Source organism: Sorex fumeus, unplaced genomic scaffold (assembly GCF_029834395.1).
Source record: "Sorex fumeus unplaced genomic scaffold, SorFum_2.1 ptg000038l, whole genome shotgun sequence".
Classification (NCBI taxonomy): Eukaryota; Metazoa; Chordata; class Mammalia; order Eulipotyphla; family Soricidae; genus Sorex; species Sorex fumeus.
This window is the reverse complement of record NW_026606095.1, coordinates 4,300,642-4,318,814: the sequence shown is the minus strand read 5'-3', so window position 1 is coordinate 4,318,814 and position 18,173 is coordinate 4,300,642. Positions and strand designations below refer to the sequence as shown.

Genomic DNA, 18,173 nt, shown 5'->3' with positions numbered 1-18,173 from the left:
GAAGAGGTTGGCAGGGCCGACCTCTTGCCACCGCCTCCGATTTTCGGGCGGGCGCTCGGCTGAACCCGCCCGGCTGGCGCAATCCCCCGCGGGCCTTGCACGGAGCAGAAAGCTGGAAACAGGCACGCCAACCCCGCGCGCGGCCAATAGGAAGCGGGGTCCCCCAGCACCAGCCAATCAGCGCAGCGTCTGCGGAGCGCGGGCCAATCGGGGCCCCGCTCGGCGGCGGAGGCGGGCCCACGGCTGGCGCCGGCCGCACACTCGCGCGGACCACGCGATCGGGGACCGGTCGGCTGAAGTCGCCGCTCCCGCCGCCGCCGCTGCAGCCGCGCCATGGACGCTCCGAAGCAGGTGGTCAACTTCGGGGCCGGGCCCGCCAAGCTCCCGCGCTCGGTAAGTGCCCGCGATCGAGTGGGCGGGAGCGCGCGTGCTCGTGCCTGAGTGCATCTCCCGGCCGCCGGCGCTAAAGGCTCCCCCAGCACTCCCCCCTCCCCCCTTTGCAACCCCGAGTTCTCTTGAATGCTCAGCACGGTCGTGCTCGCCCAGGGGGGGCGGGGAAGGGGGGGAGTTTTGCGATCGATCCGTGTCTGGGACCGTGCACGTGGCGAGGGCAGCTCTCTCTCCCGAGCGCCGGTGGCCGCGTGCAGCCTGGCACCTGCAGGTTCCGGAGCTCTCTGCCTGCCAGCGCTACTACCCAGGGCCTGCCCCTGCTGGGGGCTCCAGGGCTAACTTCCTTGACTCTGTGTGTGTGTGTGTGTGTGTGTGTGTGTGTGTGTGTGTGTGTGTGCGCGCGTGTGTGTGTGTTGGTGGGGGGAGGTGAGGATCCCTCCTGCGTGCAGAGCACGCCCTGCCTGCAACCCGCAGAGCTCACCACCCTGCACAGGTGTGAGTTCTGAACGCTTTGGTGTTCCTCTTCCTTCCTGTCCCCTGAAGCCTCTCTCTCTCTCTCTCTCTCTCTCTCTCTCTCTCTCTCTCTCTCTCTCTCTCTCTCTCTCTCTGCTCTCTTTCAGGGTAATTTCTTTTCTTTTTTTTTTTCTCTTCCTAAACTGGCTTGTCCACTAAAGGCATTCGAGTGTTCAAACTCTGATGGGCTCTGGGCTCTTCGCCCAGATGGGGTCACTTTGTTCTGGAGCAAAAGGAGTAAATGAATTCTGCCCCAGCTACCACCAGTGAGGCTTATCCAGGCACCAGTAGAATTGGCAGCCCGTGGTCCCTGCCTCCAGCCAGCTTTCATCTCTCCTTCCTCCTCATTCCCATGCCCCCAGCCCTATCCGACACCTGCAGTGAAGGTGACAGTCTCTAGAGCCTTGGACAGGGGTCTCTTGGGTAAAGTCCCTTGCATCGTGTCATTTGCATTGGGTGCCCGAGCCCCGGCTGCTAAGTTTTTTCGCAACCAGTATGAATCTGATAATATACTGTTGCCAATAGGAGGCATCGCCAAGTATTTGACAATGCCCCACTGTTAAGCCGGGCAGAATTCTCCCTGACACAGTCTCTTCTGTGTTGTGAATAGACTCTTAGGCGTGATAGAAGGGAAAAGAGTTTGGCGAGTAGCAGTGAGTGCTCACAGGGGCCGGAGCCTGGGGCTTAAATTTTTTCTAGTTCTTGCAGTCTTTTAGGCACCTCGCTGCTGGGGCTGTTTCTTGACACCCCCTCCCCCCATCTCTGTTCCCCTTATCCATGCTCTTCCATCTGCGGAGTGTTCTTTTTGCCTCCTGTGATTTGTTATTCTCTTGATAATAGCACTGTCATCAGTAAGACTGCCACTTAGATACATCTGATTTTCCCAGGAGGATTTTTTTTTTTTTTTTTTTTTTGGTCCTCACCTGTGTGCTCTTTGCCATTGATTTAAGAAAAGAAAGAACAGAAGGCTGGGGTCAGAGAGATGGTTCAGGGATTACAATCTTATCTTGTGCGTTACTAGCCGCATATTGACTGCGGTTGGATTCCTGGAATCTACATGGTCCTCGGAGTGCAGCCAGGCGGAGTGTTCCCTAAGCACCCAAGCAGGAATAGCCCCGAACACCCCCACCTAAGCATTGTCACTGCACTGCCCTCCCGATGTTCATCAATTTGCTCAAGCGGGCACCAGTAACATCTCACAACAAATTGTTACTGTTTTTGGCATATTGAATACGTCTCGGGTAGCTTGCCAGGCTTTGCCGTGTGGGCGGGATATTCTCGGTAGCTTGCTAGGCTCTCTGAGAGGGGTGGAGGAATCGAACCCAGATTGGCCTTGTGCAAGGCAAACGCCCTACCTGCTGTTCTATCGCTCCAGCCCACCCCCACCTAAAAGAAGTGTTATTAATGAGATAATAGGGATTAGAGAAACTTTTACAAAGACACTCCCCTGCCCCTAACCCCCCCTCCCCAACACACACACACACACACACACACACACACACACACACACACAGCTGGAAGTGCCCAGAGCTTTCTCCTGGTTCTGTGCTCAAAGATCACTCCTGGCAGGGCTCAGGTGGCCATTTGTGGTGCTGGGGATCTAATCTGGGTTGGCCATGTGCAAACCTTATCAGCTGTAGTATCTCTCTTAGCCTGCTTTTGCAACTTTGTATTGTAATCGCAGTTTTACAAGACATGCATATAATTCTAACGAAAGCAAAACCCCTATGAAATATTCTTTAGCTGAGTAGTAGCACACATATGTCTGTGTTCTGCTCTGCTCCTGTGCCTTGCTTCTGCCACACCTTGTCACTGTCACTGTCACTGCTGCCAACGTGGAATACAGTATGGGGAGCCTAAAAAAATCCCATTTATCTGATAAATACGAAAACACATGGAAAAGATAAATGCACCTCTAACTTCATTGTAGCTTTATTTTCAGTAGTGAAGATTTAAAAGTGCTCATCTACAGATGAAGGGATAAAGAATAGATACTATGGGATACCATCGTTTATTTAAGAAAAAAAAAGAGTGAGAGAGGAAGGAGGAGGAAGAGGAGGAGGAGGAGGAGAAATTTTGTCATTTGGAACTTACTTTCATTTGTTCATACTCCTGAGCCATGAGGATAGTATGCTAGGTGAAATAAGTCAGAAGGAGAAAGACAGTATCATATGGTGTCACTTGTAGAAGATAAAGATAAAGTAGATGGCTAAATAAAAGCAAACCATTGGGTTTTGAGCAGAGGCGTTTTTCTGCCGGGAAAGGGTGAAAGGGCCATCTATGTACAGGAGAGTGGAGACTGGACTTCTGGAGTGATCATGGTTTATCATAGAACAAACAGCTGTTGAAGTGTAGAGCTGTCTATTTACCACCCAAATAATGCCATGAACCAATGTCACTTAATTAAAATGTTTTTTTTTTAAAGTATGTATGGCCTAGGGTTGTCTGTAAACCTCATTACGTGTCCAGCCCATCTGATTTTTGATGTCTTGGCAAATGAGACAGCGTCCCTGATTCTTGAGCGTTGACGAAGATCAGAACTCCGGATTCTATCTCTCATTTGAGTGAATCGTGATATTCCAAGCATAGTTCTTTCGATTCCTCTTTGAGAGACCCGAATAGTGTTCTCATCCTGTTTTCGTAGGGTCCAGGTCTCTGAGGCATATGTTAATGCAGGAAGAATAGTGGAATCAAAGAGATGTGCTCGTAGCTGGAGGTTCTTTGTCCTTTTAGTTATTTCTTCAATGCTCTTGAAGGCATTCCAAGCCGCTCTCTTCCTCCTGCGCAACTCAGGTGCCAGGTCATTCATCATGTTGATTTCTCGACCTAGGTATATATAACTGTTGCATTCGGAGATGGTGGTTCCGTTGAGAGCGGATGGGCTGGACACGTAATGAGGTTTACAGACAACCGCTGGACTAGAGCCATTACTGATTGGATTCCACGAGACATCAAAAGATCACGTGGACGCCCACCTATAAGATGGTCAGACTTCTTCGTCAAGACCCTAAATGATCGGTTTGAGGCTCTGAATGTTCCTAAAACGAACAGATACCATTGGGCTACGCTAGCACGCAACCGGGATGAATGGAGACGTTACTGGCACCCGCTCGAATAAATCGATGAATAATGGGGATTAAGTGATTAAGTGGTTAAGTGATGGCCTAGGGTCAGAGCGATAGTACAGCAGGTAGGGCATTTGCCTTGCACACAGTCGACGCAGGTTCGATCCCTGGCATCCCATATGGTACCCCCAGCACCGCCAGGAGTAATTCCTGAGTGCAGAGCCAGGAGTAACCCCTGAGCATCACTGGGTGTGACCCAAAAACCAAAAAAAAAAAAAGAGTATGTATGGCCTACAAGGGCAGTTGAATCTTTCAGTTTGAAAAAAATTAATAAGTTAATGTCACTGGCTTAGATTTGCTTTTTGGGTAAGTTTTTTTTTAAAAACTTTTGATAATGAATTTGACTGTACATGTATAGATGTGTTGTCAGACAAGAGTGTCCATAAGGGAGCATGTTTTTCCTCCCATTTTGGGCCACGCCTAGCAGTGCTCGGGCCCAGGCAGTGCCAGGAATCAAACTTGCTCCTGCATGAAAGCATGCTTTAGCCCTTTGAGCAACTTCAGAAGGCCTGGGCAATACAATTTTTGTTTCTTTGTTTTCGTTTGGGCGCCATGCCTGACTGTGCTCAAGGCTTTGTGTCCAGGGCTCACTTCTGGTGGTACTTGGGGGACCAAATGTGATGCCAGGGGTCCGAACCTGGTCCACTGTGTGCAGCCTTAACCTCTTGTTCTAGCTCTCTGACCCCTGAGCAATACAGTCTTTTTTTTTTTTTTTTCAGTAAAACACCATGAGGTACGGTTGTAGACTTAAAAACTTTCATGCTTGGGTTTCAGTTATACAATAATCAAGTATCCATCCCTCCACCAGTGTCCATTCTCAACCACCAATGATCCCAGTAACCCCTCCCCCCCACCTCATCCCACCTCTGTGGCAAGGCATTCCCTTTGGGCAATACAGTTTTTGTTTTTTTTTTAAAGATTGGTTGCATCTTTATTTATTTATTTATTTATTTATTTTTATTAGTGAGACATATGAGGTACAGTTGTAGACTTACAAATTTTTGTGCTTGGGTTTTAATTATACAATGATCAAATGCCCATCCCTCCACCAGTGCCCATTTCCCACCACCACGGATCCCAGTATCTCTCCCACCCACCATCCCCCCCATCCCACCCTGCCTCTGTGGCAGGGCTTTCCCTTTTGTTCTCTCTCTCTTATTGGGTGCTGTGGTTTGCAAAAGAGGCATTGAGTGGCAATCATGTTTGGTCTATAGTCTACTTTCAGCATGTTTCTCCCATCCTAGGAGGGTCCTCCCAGCAGCCTTTGTTTGGTGCTCCCTTCTCTATCTGAGCTCCCTTTTCCCCTAGCATGTGTGGTTGGCCTCCAAGCCATGGAGCAAAATTCCTGGTCATTATCACTAATCTGGGCCATTCTTGGGTGTTAGTCTCCTATTTTGTTACTTTATGTTCCTCAGATGAATGCAATCTTTCTATGTCTATCCCTTTCTTTCTGAGTCATTTCGCTTAACATGATACTTTCCAGTGTAGTACCACTTGTATGTAAATTTCATGACTTCCTCTTTTCTAATAGCTACATAGTACTCCATTGTGTAAATGTACCAAAATTTCTTTAACCAGTCATCTGCTCTTGGGCACTCAGGTTTTTTCCAGATTCTGGCTATTGTAAAGAGTGCTGCAATGAACAAACAATTGCAGATGTCACTTCAACTATACTTTTTTGGTCAATACAGTTTTTTGTTTTTTTTTTTTTTTTTTTTTGCTTTTTGGGTCACACCCAGCGATGCTCAGGGGTTACTCCTGGCTCTGCACTCAGGGATTACTCCTGGCAGTGCTTGGGGGACCATATGGGATGCTGGGAATCGAACCGGGTCAGCCGCGTGCAAGGCAAGCACCCTGTCCACTATGCTATCACTACAGACAACCCTGGGCAATAGAGTCTTAATGAGAGGTTCCAGTCGCCACTGGTTTAATGTTTCTCTTTGGTTTTTAAGGAAAGGAACTCACAAGACTTAATTTGATCAGTTAATTTATAGAATGACAAACCACTGAACCTGTTGTTAGGGGAACTTTTTCTTTTTACCAAATTTCTAGATGATTAAAACCCACCCCCTTCCCTTCCCTCCCCTCCCGTTTTTGTTGTTGCAAAGAGCTGGGGTTGCACATTTTTTGCTGCGCTCTCTAGTGATCTGTGATCTGTTCTGTGAAGGACCCTGGTGCCGGGGATGAAAAAGGCTCAGCCGCAGGCATGCAGGGCAGGGGCTCTGCCTCTGAGCTGAGCTGCCCTCAGGACCCTGGTCTTGTGCAAATACCGTTTTGCAAATAAGTCACTGTCCAGCGCCCGCTGTTTCATTAGGTCCTCGTTAGCCTGCACCTTCCCAGGGAACCATCCCCCATGGCCAGTGGCTGGGTGCATCTTCAATGTCTCATCCCATCGCTGTTGTGTTTTTTAGAGCCCGTCTTTGTTTTCATTTCCAGACAGGGTTCACCTCCACAAAGCTCAAAGGCAGTTGTCATGAGCCCATTTCTAGACGTACCAGCTAGAAACCATTTTTGTCTGCCCTGCCTCCTGCCTTGGGGGTCATTCGTTGCCGATCGTCACTCACGTCACTTGTGAAACGCTCACTTCACTTTGTGAGCATTTCAGCATCTTGGATCCAGACTTTTTCTTTTTCTTTTTTTGTAGGTCTCTTGTCTTTTCAGTTTGGAGTGGCTTACTTCTTTGCGTGAAGGTTTTTTCTTTTCTTCTCCCTCTCCTCTCCCTCCTCCTCTCCCTCTCTTCCCTCCTTGGTTTTTGGGACACGTCTGAAGCTCGGGGGCGCCCTAGGGGTGCGGTGGATTGAACCCCTGGTCGGCTGCATGTAAGGTTAGGACCTTACCTGCTGTACTCTGGCTCCATACTTAACTTTTCTTTGGAAATAAAGCAGTGGGCTCCTTCCTAAGTGGGCTGTGTTTTGCAAGGGCGTGTTGAGCTGTGGCCCTTACAACCACCCCCTCCCTGATTTCTAGCCCCATGGGATTGATCCCTGACAAGCCCACCTGTGTGGCTTGGCCTGTGTGGCTGTGAGCCTTGGGTCCTTTCAGGAGGTGGTCTACAAACCTTTTACGGGTGCACAGCTAAGTTATCTTTAGTTGTGTTTACCTTGAACAATAAGCAGCTCATCATTTCACCACCAAAGTGGGTTTATTTGTGGGGCTGAAGAGATAGTATGGTGGTAGGGCACTTGTCTTACACATGGTCCACCCAGGTTCAATCCCCAACACCACGTATTGTTTCCCTGAGCTGCATCAGGAGTGATCCCCGAGTGCAGAGCTGGGAGTAAGTCCCAAGCACTGCTGGCTGTGGCCCAAGAACCAAAGGGGGAAAAAATCCCCAACCCTTTCAAAACAAACCCCAACCCCCACAATAAAACAAATGAGTTTATTGGGAAATGCAACAGAAAGCTTTGGAAAATGCAGTCTCATGGCAATACATGTGCTTCCTCAGGTTTGAAACCTGCACCCATTTTTTTTCTTTTTTTAAAAAAATTTTTATTAGTGAAACACCATGAGGTACAGTTGTAGACTTAACACATTTTTGTGCTTGGGTTTCAGTTATACAGTGATCGAAGACCCATCCCTCCACCAGTGCCCATCCTCCACCACCATGGATCCCAGTATCCTTCCCATCCCCATCCCCCCCCCCCCACCCTGCCTCTGTGGCAGGGCATTCCCCTCTGTTCTCTCTCTCCTTTTGGGTGCTGAGGTTTGCAAACGAGGCATTGGGTGGCAATCATGTTCAATCTATAGTCTACTTTCAGCATGCATCTCCCATCCTGGGTGTGTCTTCCCAGCACCCTTTATTTAGTGCTCCCTTCTCTATCTGAGCTGCCTTTACCCCTAGCATGTGCGGCTGGCCTCCAAGGCATGGAGTAAACCTCCTAGTACTTATCTTGGCTATTCTTGGGTGTTAGTCTCCTATTTTGTTACTTTATGTTCCCAAGATGAATGCAATCTTTCTATGTCTATTCCTCTCTTTCTGACTCATTTTGCTTAGCATGATACTTTCCGTGTAGTGCCACTTGTATGTAAATTTCATGACTTCATCTTTTATAACAGTTACATAGTACTCCTTTGAGTAGATGTACCAAAGTTTCTTTAACCAGTCAACTGTTCTCGTGCACTCAGTTTTTTTCCAGATTCTGGCTATTGTAAACAGTGCTGCAATGAACAAACAAGGGAACCTGCACCCATTTCTAAAGTCTCTGGAGGGGGCTTTTGCAGGTTATTGAGAAGCCCGTTGGTGCAAAGATGGGAAGCAGTGATTTCCCATCATCTCAAGTGCAAGTCCCGTTGGATTGAATTGGATGCTCTTCCTTACCTGAGACCGCGCTCCTTGTCTCCTGATGTCCTGTGAATTTTTACTTTTCTTTAGTGGGGGCAGGAATCGAACCGGGGACCTCACATAGGCACCTCAAATACCTTACTGCCGAGCCCCAATCCTGTACTCACTGAGGCGGCTTTCTGTGTCTTGATTTTCACGGCTGAGAGTCTTCATTGCTTTTAGGCTGGAGTGGACAATTTGCATGCACTAGGCAGGAGTATAGATGGTGCACTCCCACATAGGAATGGCCCGAGCACCCTTGGGTATGGCCCATCCGTGATCCCCCAAGTATGTGGATGATGTTCATGAGACAACTGTCGGGTCAGAAGCAACCACTTCATCCTCCCTCATCAAATTGCCCTTTTTATTCCCTGAACTCACACAGAGAGCTGTGTATTCTATATTAAAATGGTCTTGTTTTATTTCTTCTAGGTCCTGTTAGAAATGCAGAAGGAATTATTAGAGTACAGAGGAACTGGAATTAGCGTTCTTGGTAAGATTTGCTTTTGGATCCTGTGAATGACTAGGTTTAAAGGAACATCTTTTCTGGGTGGGGGCGGGGCACACCCAGTGTTGCTGGAGAAGACAGTTGATCTGCTCTTGCCCAGTACTTGCAGTCTGCTTCTGTTTTGGGGATTCACCAGGGTTCCTGCATGCAGAGGTTACACTATAGTCTCTGGGCCACCTCCCCAGTTCCTCAAAGGGACTGATTGTTGTCATGTTTGGCACCCAAGGCCAGCCTATCTTGTATAGGCCTCTAGAATGTCAGGAACATTATTATCAGATGCATGCTTCACATAGAAGAATGTACTGCACTGTACTGTACTGTGCTCCCGTTTTTTTTATCGAGTTGCTCAAGCGGGCCCAGTAATGTCTCCGTTGTGAGACTTGTTACTGTGTTTGGCATATCAAATATGTCATGGGCAGCTTGCCAGGCTTTGCTTGCCTGTGGACGAGATACTCTTGGTAGCTTGCCGGGCTCTCTGAGCTGGGTGGAGGAATTGAACTTGGGTCAGCCGGTTGGCTGCGTGCAAGGCAAACGCCCTACCTGCTGCATTTTTGTTTGTTTGCTCGAATCGGAGCTGGCCCTCCTCCACCCAGAAACCCCAATTTTCCAGTAGCTTGGCAGTTATAGACACTAACTGCTCCTGGCACCATGTAATCTCATCAACAGCCAAGATCTAGAGGCTATAAAACAAAGCTCTACTGATGTACCTCCACTCAGAGTGCCCGGCAAGGTACCGAGAGTATCCCGGCCGCACAGCAGAGCCTGGCAAGCTACCCATGGCATAATCGATATGCCAAAAACAGTAACAATAAAGGACCTCATTCTCCTGACCCTGAAAGAGCCCCCAATACGCTATTGGGCTATGCTAGCATTTGACAGGGACGAATGAAGTCATTACTGGTGCTGGCTCAAGCAAATCAATGATTAATGGGATGACAAGTGACAGGTGACAAGTTGGGGCCACACCCAGTGGTTTTCAGGGGGTTACTCCTGGTTCTGCGCTCAGGAATCACTCCTGACGGTGCTTCTGGAACCAGATGGGATGCTGGGAATCAAACTTGGGCCAGCTAGGAGAAAGGCAAGTGTTCTACTCACCATATGGCATCTCTGGCCCCCGTGGAAGCAATTTTGAAACCAGCATAAATGCTGTGGAAGGCTTCCTGCTACTCAGTTTACTGGCTCTTCATTGATTTTGGCTCTTCAGAAACCTTGAAATCTGCATAGCCCTGGCCCAGGCATATAGCATTGCTTCACAGTCAATGGTCACTTTTTTCCTGTTATATCCAGGGACTTTCTGAAATGTAAAAAGCCTTCTGGGGAACGACAATACTTACATTAATTTTATGTCTTCCCTCTTGGGAAAAGAACTCTGAACCTGAAAATTCTCTTGATATCTTTTTCTCTCCCCACCCTTTTTTGTGGGGAGGAGATCTCCCAAAAAGTTCTCAGGGCATCTGCGGGCCTCTCTGGTGATTCTGCACCAACCAGACCTGTGGTTCAAGTGAAGGATGATCCAGGTCATCCTGGTGGCGCTTGGGGACCTCCAGGATTGTTTTTGACTATGTTTGGGGTGGACCTTGTGTTGCTAAAGGAAAGAGAGAGCGAAAGGGAATGCCCTGCCACAGGGGTGGGGTGGGGTGGGGTAGGGGGCTGGGAGGGCTACTGGGATCAGTGGTGGTGGAGAATGGGCACTGGGGGAGGGATGGGTACCCCAGTATTGGTTGTATGCCTTAGAGCCCTGTGCTATTACTCAGGCCCTCCACTCTTTAAATTTTTGTTTTTGAGCTACACACAGCTGTGCTCAGGGCTCACTTCTGGCTTTTACTCCAGGGATCACCTGGCAGATTTGGGGGATCATATGGGGTGCCAGGGATCAAGCCTGGGTCAGCCTCATGCAAGGCAAGCATCCTACCTGCTGTACTATTGCTCTGGCCCCAAAGAGCAGCTGAAGCCTCCCCATCAGGGAATTGAACCCTGTCTTCCGCGTGACAGTGGGCCACTCATCACTATACTAATGAGGATGGCCAGGCCCTCTTTTTCTTTTTTGGTAGTTCCAAAGGCTGCTGGGTATGAGACCAGAGGGTTTGCTGTGTTTGTTCCTGTGGGCTTGGGACTGGGCTGGGGTCATTGAACTGAGAGCAAGTGTGGAATTCTGGTTACCCTTGAGGCATCGATGGCCCTGATTCACAGGTGGGAGAAAGATGGGACAAGTCGGAGGCCGGAGGTGGGTCCATCACCGGCTTATTCAGTGAATGCACCATGTGAAAAGTTCTGTGGTGACTCTAGAGCGGCAGTGTTGAAAATCAGCCTGTTCCTGAAAGGACGTGAGCTTCGTCTAGAGCTCCACCGTGGAGGAAAATGTATTTATAATCTCAAAGGACGAGAAATATCCGTTATTTTGTAATACCATCTAAAGGTGCTTTGGTTCACTTAGTCTCAAACCTGAACGCGTTTCTTTATCTTTCCCTCCACAGAAATGAGCCACAGGTCATCAGATTTCGCCAAGATTATTAACAACACGGAGAATCTTGTGCGGGAATTGTTGTAAGTCTCAAGTACTAAAGATGAGTTATGATATGTTTAAGTGTGGATGATCCATGTGCCTGGTTAATCAGATCATTGAAATATTGTTATTTTTTAAATATGGAGACACTTTTTCCCATGTATTTTTGGTTCACAGTAGTATGGGACTCCAGGGTTTTACCTTACAGCTCTGTAAGTGTGTAATTGTCTCACAATCACTGATGTTTCTTGGTACCCTGAAAGCTTTTCTTCTTCCTCTCATTTCCCTTCCTCTTTCCCTCCAGAACCACTAAAATTTTCAGAAAGGTTAGAAGTTATTTTGATTTTTACCAGTTTATTTGTTTTCGTAACATGTTCTATCTTCTGATATTGTTTTACCTTTTTTTGAGGGGGTGGGGTCACACCCGGCCATGCACGGGGTTACTCCTGGCTCATGCACTCAGGAATTATTCCTGGAGGTGCTCAGGGGACCATGTGGGATGCTGGAAATCGAACCCAGGTCAGCCGCATGCAAGGCAAATGCCCAACCCGCTGTGCTATCGCTCCAGCCCCATATTGTTTTACCTCGAAAGGAGAGATTTTAACTATTTTATAGAGTCACGTATTCACATGGAATATTGGAAGCAAAACATTTGCTTACCTGCTCACAAAGAACTGTGTTTTCCTGGTAGTAGCACTGTAGCACTGTCCTCCTGTTGTTCATCGATTTGCTCAAGCGGGCCCAGTAACGTCTCCATTGTGAGACTTGTTGTGACTGTGTTTGGCATATCGAATACGACATGAGGAGCTTGCCAGGTTTTGCCGTGAGGGCGAGATACGCTTGGTAGCTTGCCGGGCTCTCCTGGTAGTGAGTTTAGAAAAAGCAAAGTGGATTTGTGTCTAACCCTCACCAGGCAGGAGTAAGCAGCGTTAACATCCTAGGGGCCATCCTTGCGTAACTGCATTCAGAAAACTGGAATTGTACTGATCGTTTTGCTTCAAATTGTTGCCTAGGGCCCGAGAAATAGTACAGTGGGGCAATGTGCAGTGCACGTAAGTCGCAGGCAACTCAGGTTTGACCCCTGACACCACATTGAGTCCCCTAGGTCCCACCAGAAGTGAGAACCTGAGCATACTAAGGCATGACCCTAAAGCTAAAACAAACAATGACATTATTACCAGTGATAAAATCCTCACTGGATGAGGCAGGCTTGGTGACAACTCTTTGGAGAGCGGAAGCCCATTGTGGTTCGAGAGTGCACAGAATGAGTCTCAGTTATAAACCTTTATATTTTGGGGGCTGGAGCGATAGCACAGTGGTAGGGCGGTTGCCTTGCAGGCGACCGGCCTGGCTGACCCAGGTTCGATTCTTCCACTCCTCTCGGAGAGCCCGGCAAGCTACTGAGAGTATCTTGCCCACATAGTTAAGCCTGGCAAGCTAACCGTGAGGTATTCGATATGCCAAACACAGTAACAGCAAGTCTCATGATGGAGAAATAACTGGGCCCACTTGAGCAAATCAATGAACAATGGGAGGACAGTGCTACTGTGTAGTGCTATATTTTTTTGGGGGGAGGGGTGGATATTTAACAGTGCTCAGGACTTCCTCCTTGCTCTGCACTCAGGGATCACTCCTGGTAGTGCTCGGGCGGGGGGGGGGGCGGGGTCGGGAGCATACAAGGCAAGCATCCTACTGGCGATACTATCACTGCAGTCCGTGAATGATGAATTCTGCAGTGTCCTGGTCCCTGTGAGTTTACAGGGCCACCCTAGCCTTCGAGAGAAATGTTGGTCCGTTTGTGCATTGAATCCACATGACTGTGCGCTTCTAAGTCATTGAATTGGGCATTCCCGGTTCAGCTTCCTTCTTCTAACCAAGTTTCTTACTTGCATCCCTGCATCCAGGCCTCTCCTCCTGGGACCTGCCACACAGACAGCAGCCCTAGTGCCGGCTGTGGTGGGGTTGTGTCCTGGTGGGCCCCTGACCCACCAGGTTTGTGTGCACTGCTCCCCTGCAGAGCTTAGCAGCCAGCAGAGACAGGTCACATTAGCTTGGCCCCAGGACCCTCTCTCAGTGCTCTGCCCTTGGCACCTTCTCTCTGTCCCTGTCCCGGACACTCTGACAGCTTCTTGCTCCCCCAGAGGCCTACGTCCAGTTGACTGTCTCTGGAACTGGTCTTTCCTGCTGCTGGGGGCCATTCCAGCCATTCTCTTCACTTCCCATGAAGGAGTCGAATCCTTTCGCTCTTAATTTCTGCCACAACGAGGAGATGATGCTTCAGTGAGGCCTGGGGCATTAACAGACGATCCTTGTGCGTTGGTTCCGAGTACGTCCATGCACATAGGACTTGATGTTGCCCTGACACAGATCAGGCTCTGGGAATGTATTGCCTCACTCAGACGAGTGCAGAGGGCCACACGGGCCAGGGAGCCGCCCACCCTAGTCGCATTGCCCCCGTGTGACTGTGTCTGGTGGCCCCTGGTGCTTGGTTTCCTCAGCGTCTTTCTTTTGCTTTTTCTGCATCTTTCTGCATTGCTCTTACCCTTGGTGTATGTGTGTGTATGTGTGTGTGTGTGTGTGTGTGTGTGTGTGCGCACGCGTCTGCAGCAGAGGCCACTGGACTGAGAGCGGGCCCCTAATGATTCCCTTGTTGATGACAAGAGATCCAGAATTCTCATCCAGACAGTCCTGATAAACAGCTGCCTGGAAATGAGGAGATAAGTCATTGAATTGGGCTTAACCAAGACATTAATGTTTTATTGTTATTTTTTATTATTGCTTAAATTTTCTTTGGGCACTGTGATTTGCAGTACTGTCAGTGACAGTGTTCCTGCCTCTGTGGCCACACCGCCCCTCCCACAGCCCAGTGCCCTTTCCCTTTGCCATTGTCTCCGGGACCACCTGGACCACACTCCTCTTTTCTCCCTTCCTCTCTCCTTTCTCATCCCCTCCCACCTTCCCTCCCTTTCCTCCTCTTTATAACATCAGGCTACGCCTCTGGCTCTGTGCTTCAGGGACCACTCCTGGCAGTGCTTGAGGAACCGACTATGCTACCCGGGATCAAACCTGGGTTAGCTGTGTGCAGGGCCGGCATCCTACCTGCTGTACATCTCTCTGCCCCAACCACATTTTTTTTTTTTGGCTTTTTGGGTGATACCTGGTGATGCACAGGGGTTGCTCCTGGCTCTGCACTCAGGAGTTACTCCTGGTGGTAGCTCAGGGGACCATATGGGATGCTGGGAATCGAACTCAGGTCGGCTGCGTACAAGGCAAACGCTCTACCCGCTGTGCTAATACTCCAGCCCCGCAACCACATTTCTTACAGCATATTTATCATATTGGTCTCTATATAATGTGCACATATATGTATAATGTATACTGATATATGTATATAGGTATACATATGTGTACATATAGAATATACTAGCGTATACATATTATGTGTGTGTGTATGTAAGTATAGGATACACTGGTATATACATGTTGTGCTTGTACGTATACATGTAGGATACACTGGTATATACGTATCGGATTTTGTGTGTATGTACCTGTAGGGTACACTGTTATATTCATACATGTGTTTGGGTATATGCATATTGGTTGGGTAGTCACTGGGAGAGAATCTGTGACCCTCTGTGCTTACCGTCACCTGTGCTTTGACCCAGAGCTGTTCCTGACAACTACAAGGTGATTTTTGTACAAGGAGGTGGCACCGGCCAGTTTAGTGCTGTCCCTCTGAACCTGATTGGGCTGAAACCTGGACGGTGTGCCGACTATGTGGTGACAGGGGCTTGGTCCGCAAAGGCTGCCGAAGAAGCCAAGAAGTTTGGGACTGTGAACATTGTCTACCCCAAGGTTGGCAGTTACACAAGTAAGTGCTGAGAGCTGTAGCGTGCTTGTCTTATACACACCCAACCTGGGTTGGATCCCTGGCATCCATGTGGTCCCCTGAACGCCACCAGGAGTGATCCCTGAGGGCAGAGCAAAGAGTAAACCCTGAGCATCACCAGAAAAAAAAAAACTAAGAAACAGAAAAAAAAAATCCTACAAGTTCTGGGGCAATGCTAGACAGTGAGATGCGGGTGGGGGTTGGTCCCTCAGAACCTGAGGAATCTGTAGGCGTTCTAGTTCTTTCTTCTCCTTCAGAGTTGTCAGTAGACACCCCCACTAGTCAGGACTGCTAGCAGGCTGCTGTAGAAAGTACACAGAAGCTCAGCTCATATATTCGTAAACAAAATTTAAACTGCAGCTTAGCTGAGCCTGAATAGCCCAGGGTGGGTGTAAGCCCTAGGTATGTGTCAGCTCTTCCCATGGTGTTACCTCACAGTGTTGTCTAGCCCCGGGTCAGCTCCCCCGATGGATGGCCCCGGGTCAGTCCCGACAGTCTTATCTAACCCTGGGTCAGCTCCTGTGGCAGTGTTGTGTCTAGTCCAGGGTCCCTGTGTCTTTCTGGGTGATTTCAAGGTCTCGGCTACTCCACCTGCCGCTACTCCTGACCTCCTCCCCTTTTCTAGTCCCTCTGCTCAAGCACGTCCACCTGTCTCCGGTCCTGTCCCCCGTGGCCCTTTGTGGACCAGTCCTGAGCTGTGCCTGAGTTGAATGCTACTGCCTGGACTCTGCTGGAGCCCCGTGGGCTGAGGGTGGGGCAGTCCTGGAAGCCAGAAGGAGACTCTGAAATGGTCTAGGAAGTAGCCTGCCTGGATTCCAGCTGATAACCCAGTCCAGTGAAACCACCGTGCCCCCTTATTTTGTTTGAACATAGATCCTGGGATTTATAATGTTAGCAATTGTGTTTCAGATGTGCAGTATTCTGGGCTCTGTTCTCACCGTCCTGTGACCCCCCCACCCCCGACCTCTCCACCAATGACCCCAGGTTCTCTCGTTCTCCCCACTTGACAGTTTCAGGGTTAATTATTGTACTTTGGGTCCCCTGGTTTCAGTGGTGTTGGGTGTGGTGGTGAAATAAATACAGATACTTTGTCTCTCCACCCAGATGAGCTCAAGAGCCCTGATTCTTGCCCCTGTTACGTCCAGACCAGCTCTTGCCAATCCTGCCCCTCATTTCTCTCCTTTCCTGGCCTTTCCTTCTCAGGCTGAGGGCTTCCCTACCTCTGATACCTTCCGGTCCTTACACATACTACTCTAAATTCCGCAGGTTAGAGAGGGCATCTGTATTTGTTGTTGTCCTAACCTCACTTAACGTGAGACCCTCCAGTTCCATCCAGGTAGCAGTGAATTTCATGACTTTGTCGATCCGTTATGATTTCATTGTGGTAAGGACCAGCATGGAAACGCAAGTGTCAAAATCCAGACTTTGGGGAATAAGCTGGTTCCCTCTAATGAAGAGACCTATCAAGCCATTGTGATATGTACACCTTATTTACATCCTCATTCAAATAAGAACACTGTAAAAAAAAGACATTTTTGAGACTAGAAATGTGATATCTATAGATCTGATACTAAGGAATACTACTAACACTAATACTACTATTACTAATAATTTAGTGCTTGAGGTCACACTTGACAGCATTTAGGGGCTCCTTCTGGCTCTGTGTGCAGAGGTCACTACTGGATGGCGGTCCCAGGGGGCCATATGTGGTATCTGGTAGCAAATTGGGGTTGGCTGCATGCAAGGCAAGAGACTTAACCCCTCTAACTATCTCTCCAACCTGACATTAAAGAAGGGCTGGAGCGATAGCACAGTGGGTAGGGTGTTTGCCTTGCATGCGGCAGACCCGGCCGACTCAGGTTTGATTCCTCCACCCCTCTCAGAGAGCCCAGCAAGCTATTGAGAGTATCTCGCCTGCACGGCAAAGCCTGGCAAGCTACCCGTGATGTATTCGGCATGCCAAACACAGTAACAACAAGTCTCATGATGGGCCCACTTGAGCAAATCGATGAACAACAAGTGCTACAGTAGCAGTGTTATGATTTCTTTGTTCCCTGTGGCCGCGTAGTACTCATCTCATCGTGTATCTGGACTACAGCCTCGTTATCCACTTACCTGTCACTGAATGATGTTGATTCCACAGTGTGGCTCTTGTCCTAAGCACTGCAGTGAACAGGAAACGGAATCTGTCTTTGAATGAATGTCCTTGTGACTTGGGGGTAGGCACCAAGAAGTGGAGTTGTTGGGTCCTTTGGGAGCTACGCCATTCGTAAAAAGATGGGTCATTCCTGCGAAAGTCTAAAGGGTGGCTAGTGTAAGGGTGGACGGGGCATGTGGCTCGTGAAAACTATGGACTCAGTCTTACCCTGCTTGGGGAGGTGTGCCACTCCCTTGTCTCAATGCAGGATGGGAATAAAAACGTCTCCCCTTGTCTTCTGTGGTAGAGATCCCAGATCCGAGCACCTGGAACCTCAGTGCAGATGCCTCCTATGTGTATTACTGCGCCAATGAGACTGTGCATGGAGTGGAGTTTGACTTCATCCCCGACGTCAAGGGAACGGAGCTGGTGTGTGACATGTCCTCCAACTTCCTCTCCAAGCCTGTGGATGTCTCCAAGGTACAAGCCTCGGGGCTGGGGGGGGGGGCGGGGGGGGGGGTCGGACCTAGTGTCTCAACTTCCTTCAAGGCATTTTAATATGCCATAGAAGTGCCAGCCCATGGGGACAGTTAATCCTCAGGGCTTGGTGGAATGCTTGGTGCTGATATTCTGGGTGTCCTGTTAATGATCAACTCAGAGGGTTTCCTGTTCAGGCGCATCGACCCACCTTTAGCTCTTACAGAGCTGTTTTGGCTGACACATCGGGGGTCAGCAGCTTGCCCTTTTCATGGTTATCTTGGTTATGCAAGCTCAGGGCTGGAAGCCC

The 18,173-nt window shown here is 49.0% G+C and overlaps 1 protein-coding gene across 1 annotated transcript in view; it reads left to right on the top strand.

The window, feature by feature from the left end:
* The first annotated feature begins 328 nt into the window (after positions 1–328).
* PSAT1 (phosphoserine aminotransferase 1) overlaps positions 329–18,173 on the top strand; it is a 30,920-nt gene continuing 13,075 nt past the window's right edge. Inside the window, exons 1-5 of the mRNA XM_056118763.1 lie at positions 329–393; positions 8,782–8,842; positions 11,332–11,401; positions 15,026–15,231; positions 17,694–17,866. Coding sequence (XP_055974738.1) covers positions 334–393; positions 8,782–8,842; positions 11,332–11,401; positions 15,026–15,231; positions 17,694–17,866 — 570 coding nt within the window. The 5' untranslated portion in view covers positions 329–333. The remainder of the gene's footprint in view (positions 394–8,781; positions 8,843–11,331; positions 11,402–15,025; positions 15,232–17,693; positions 17,867–18,173) is intronic.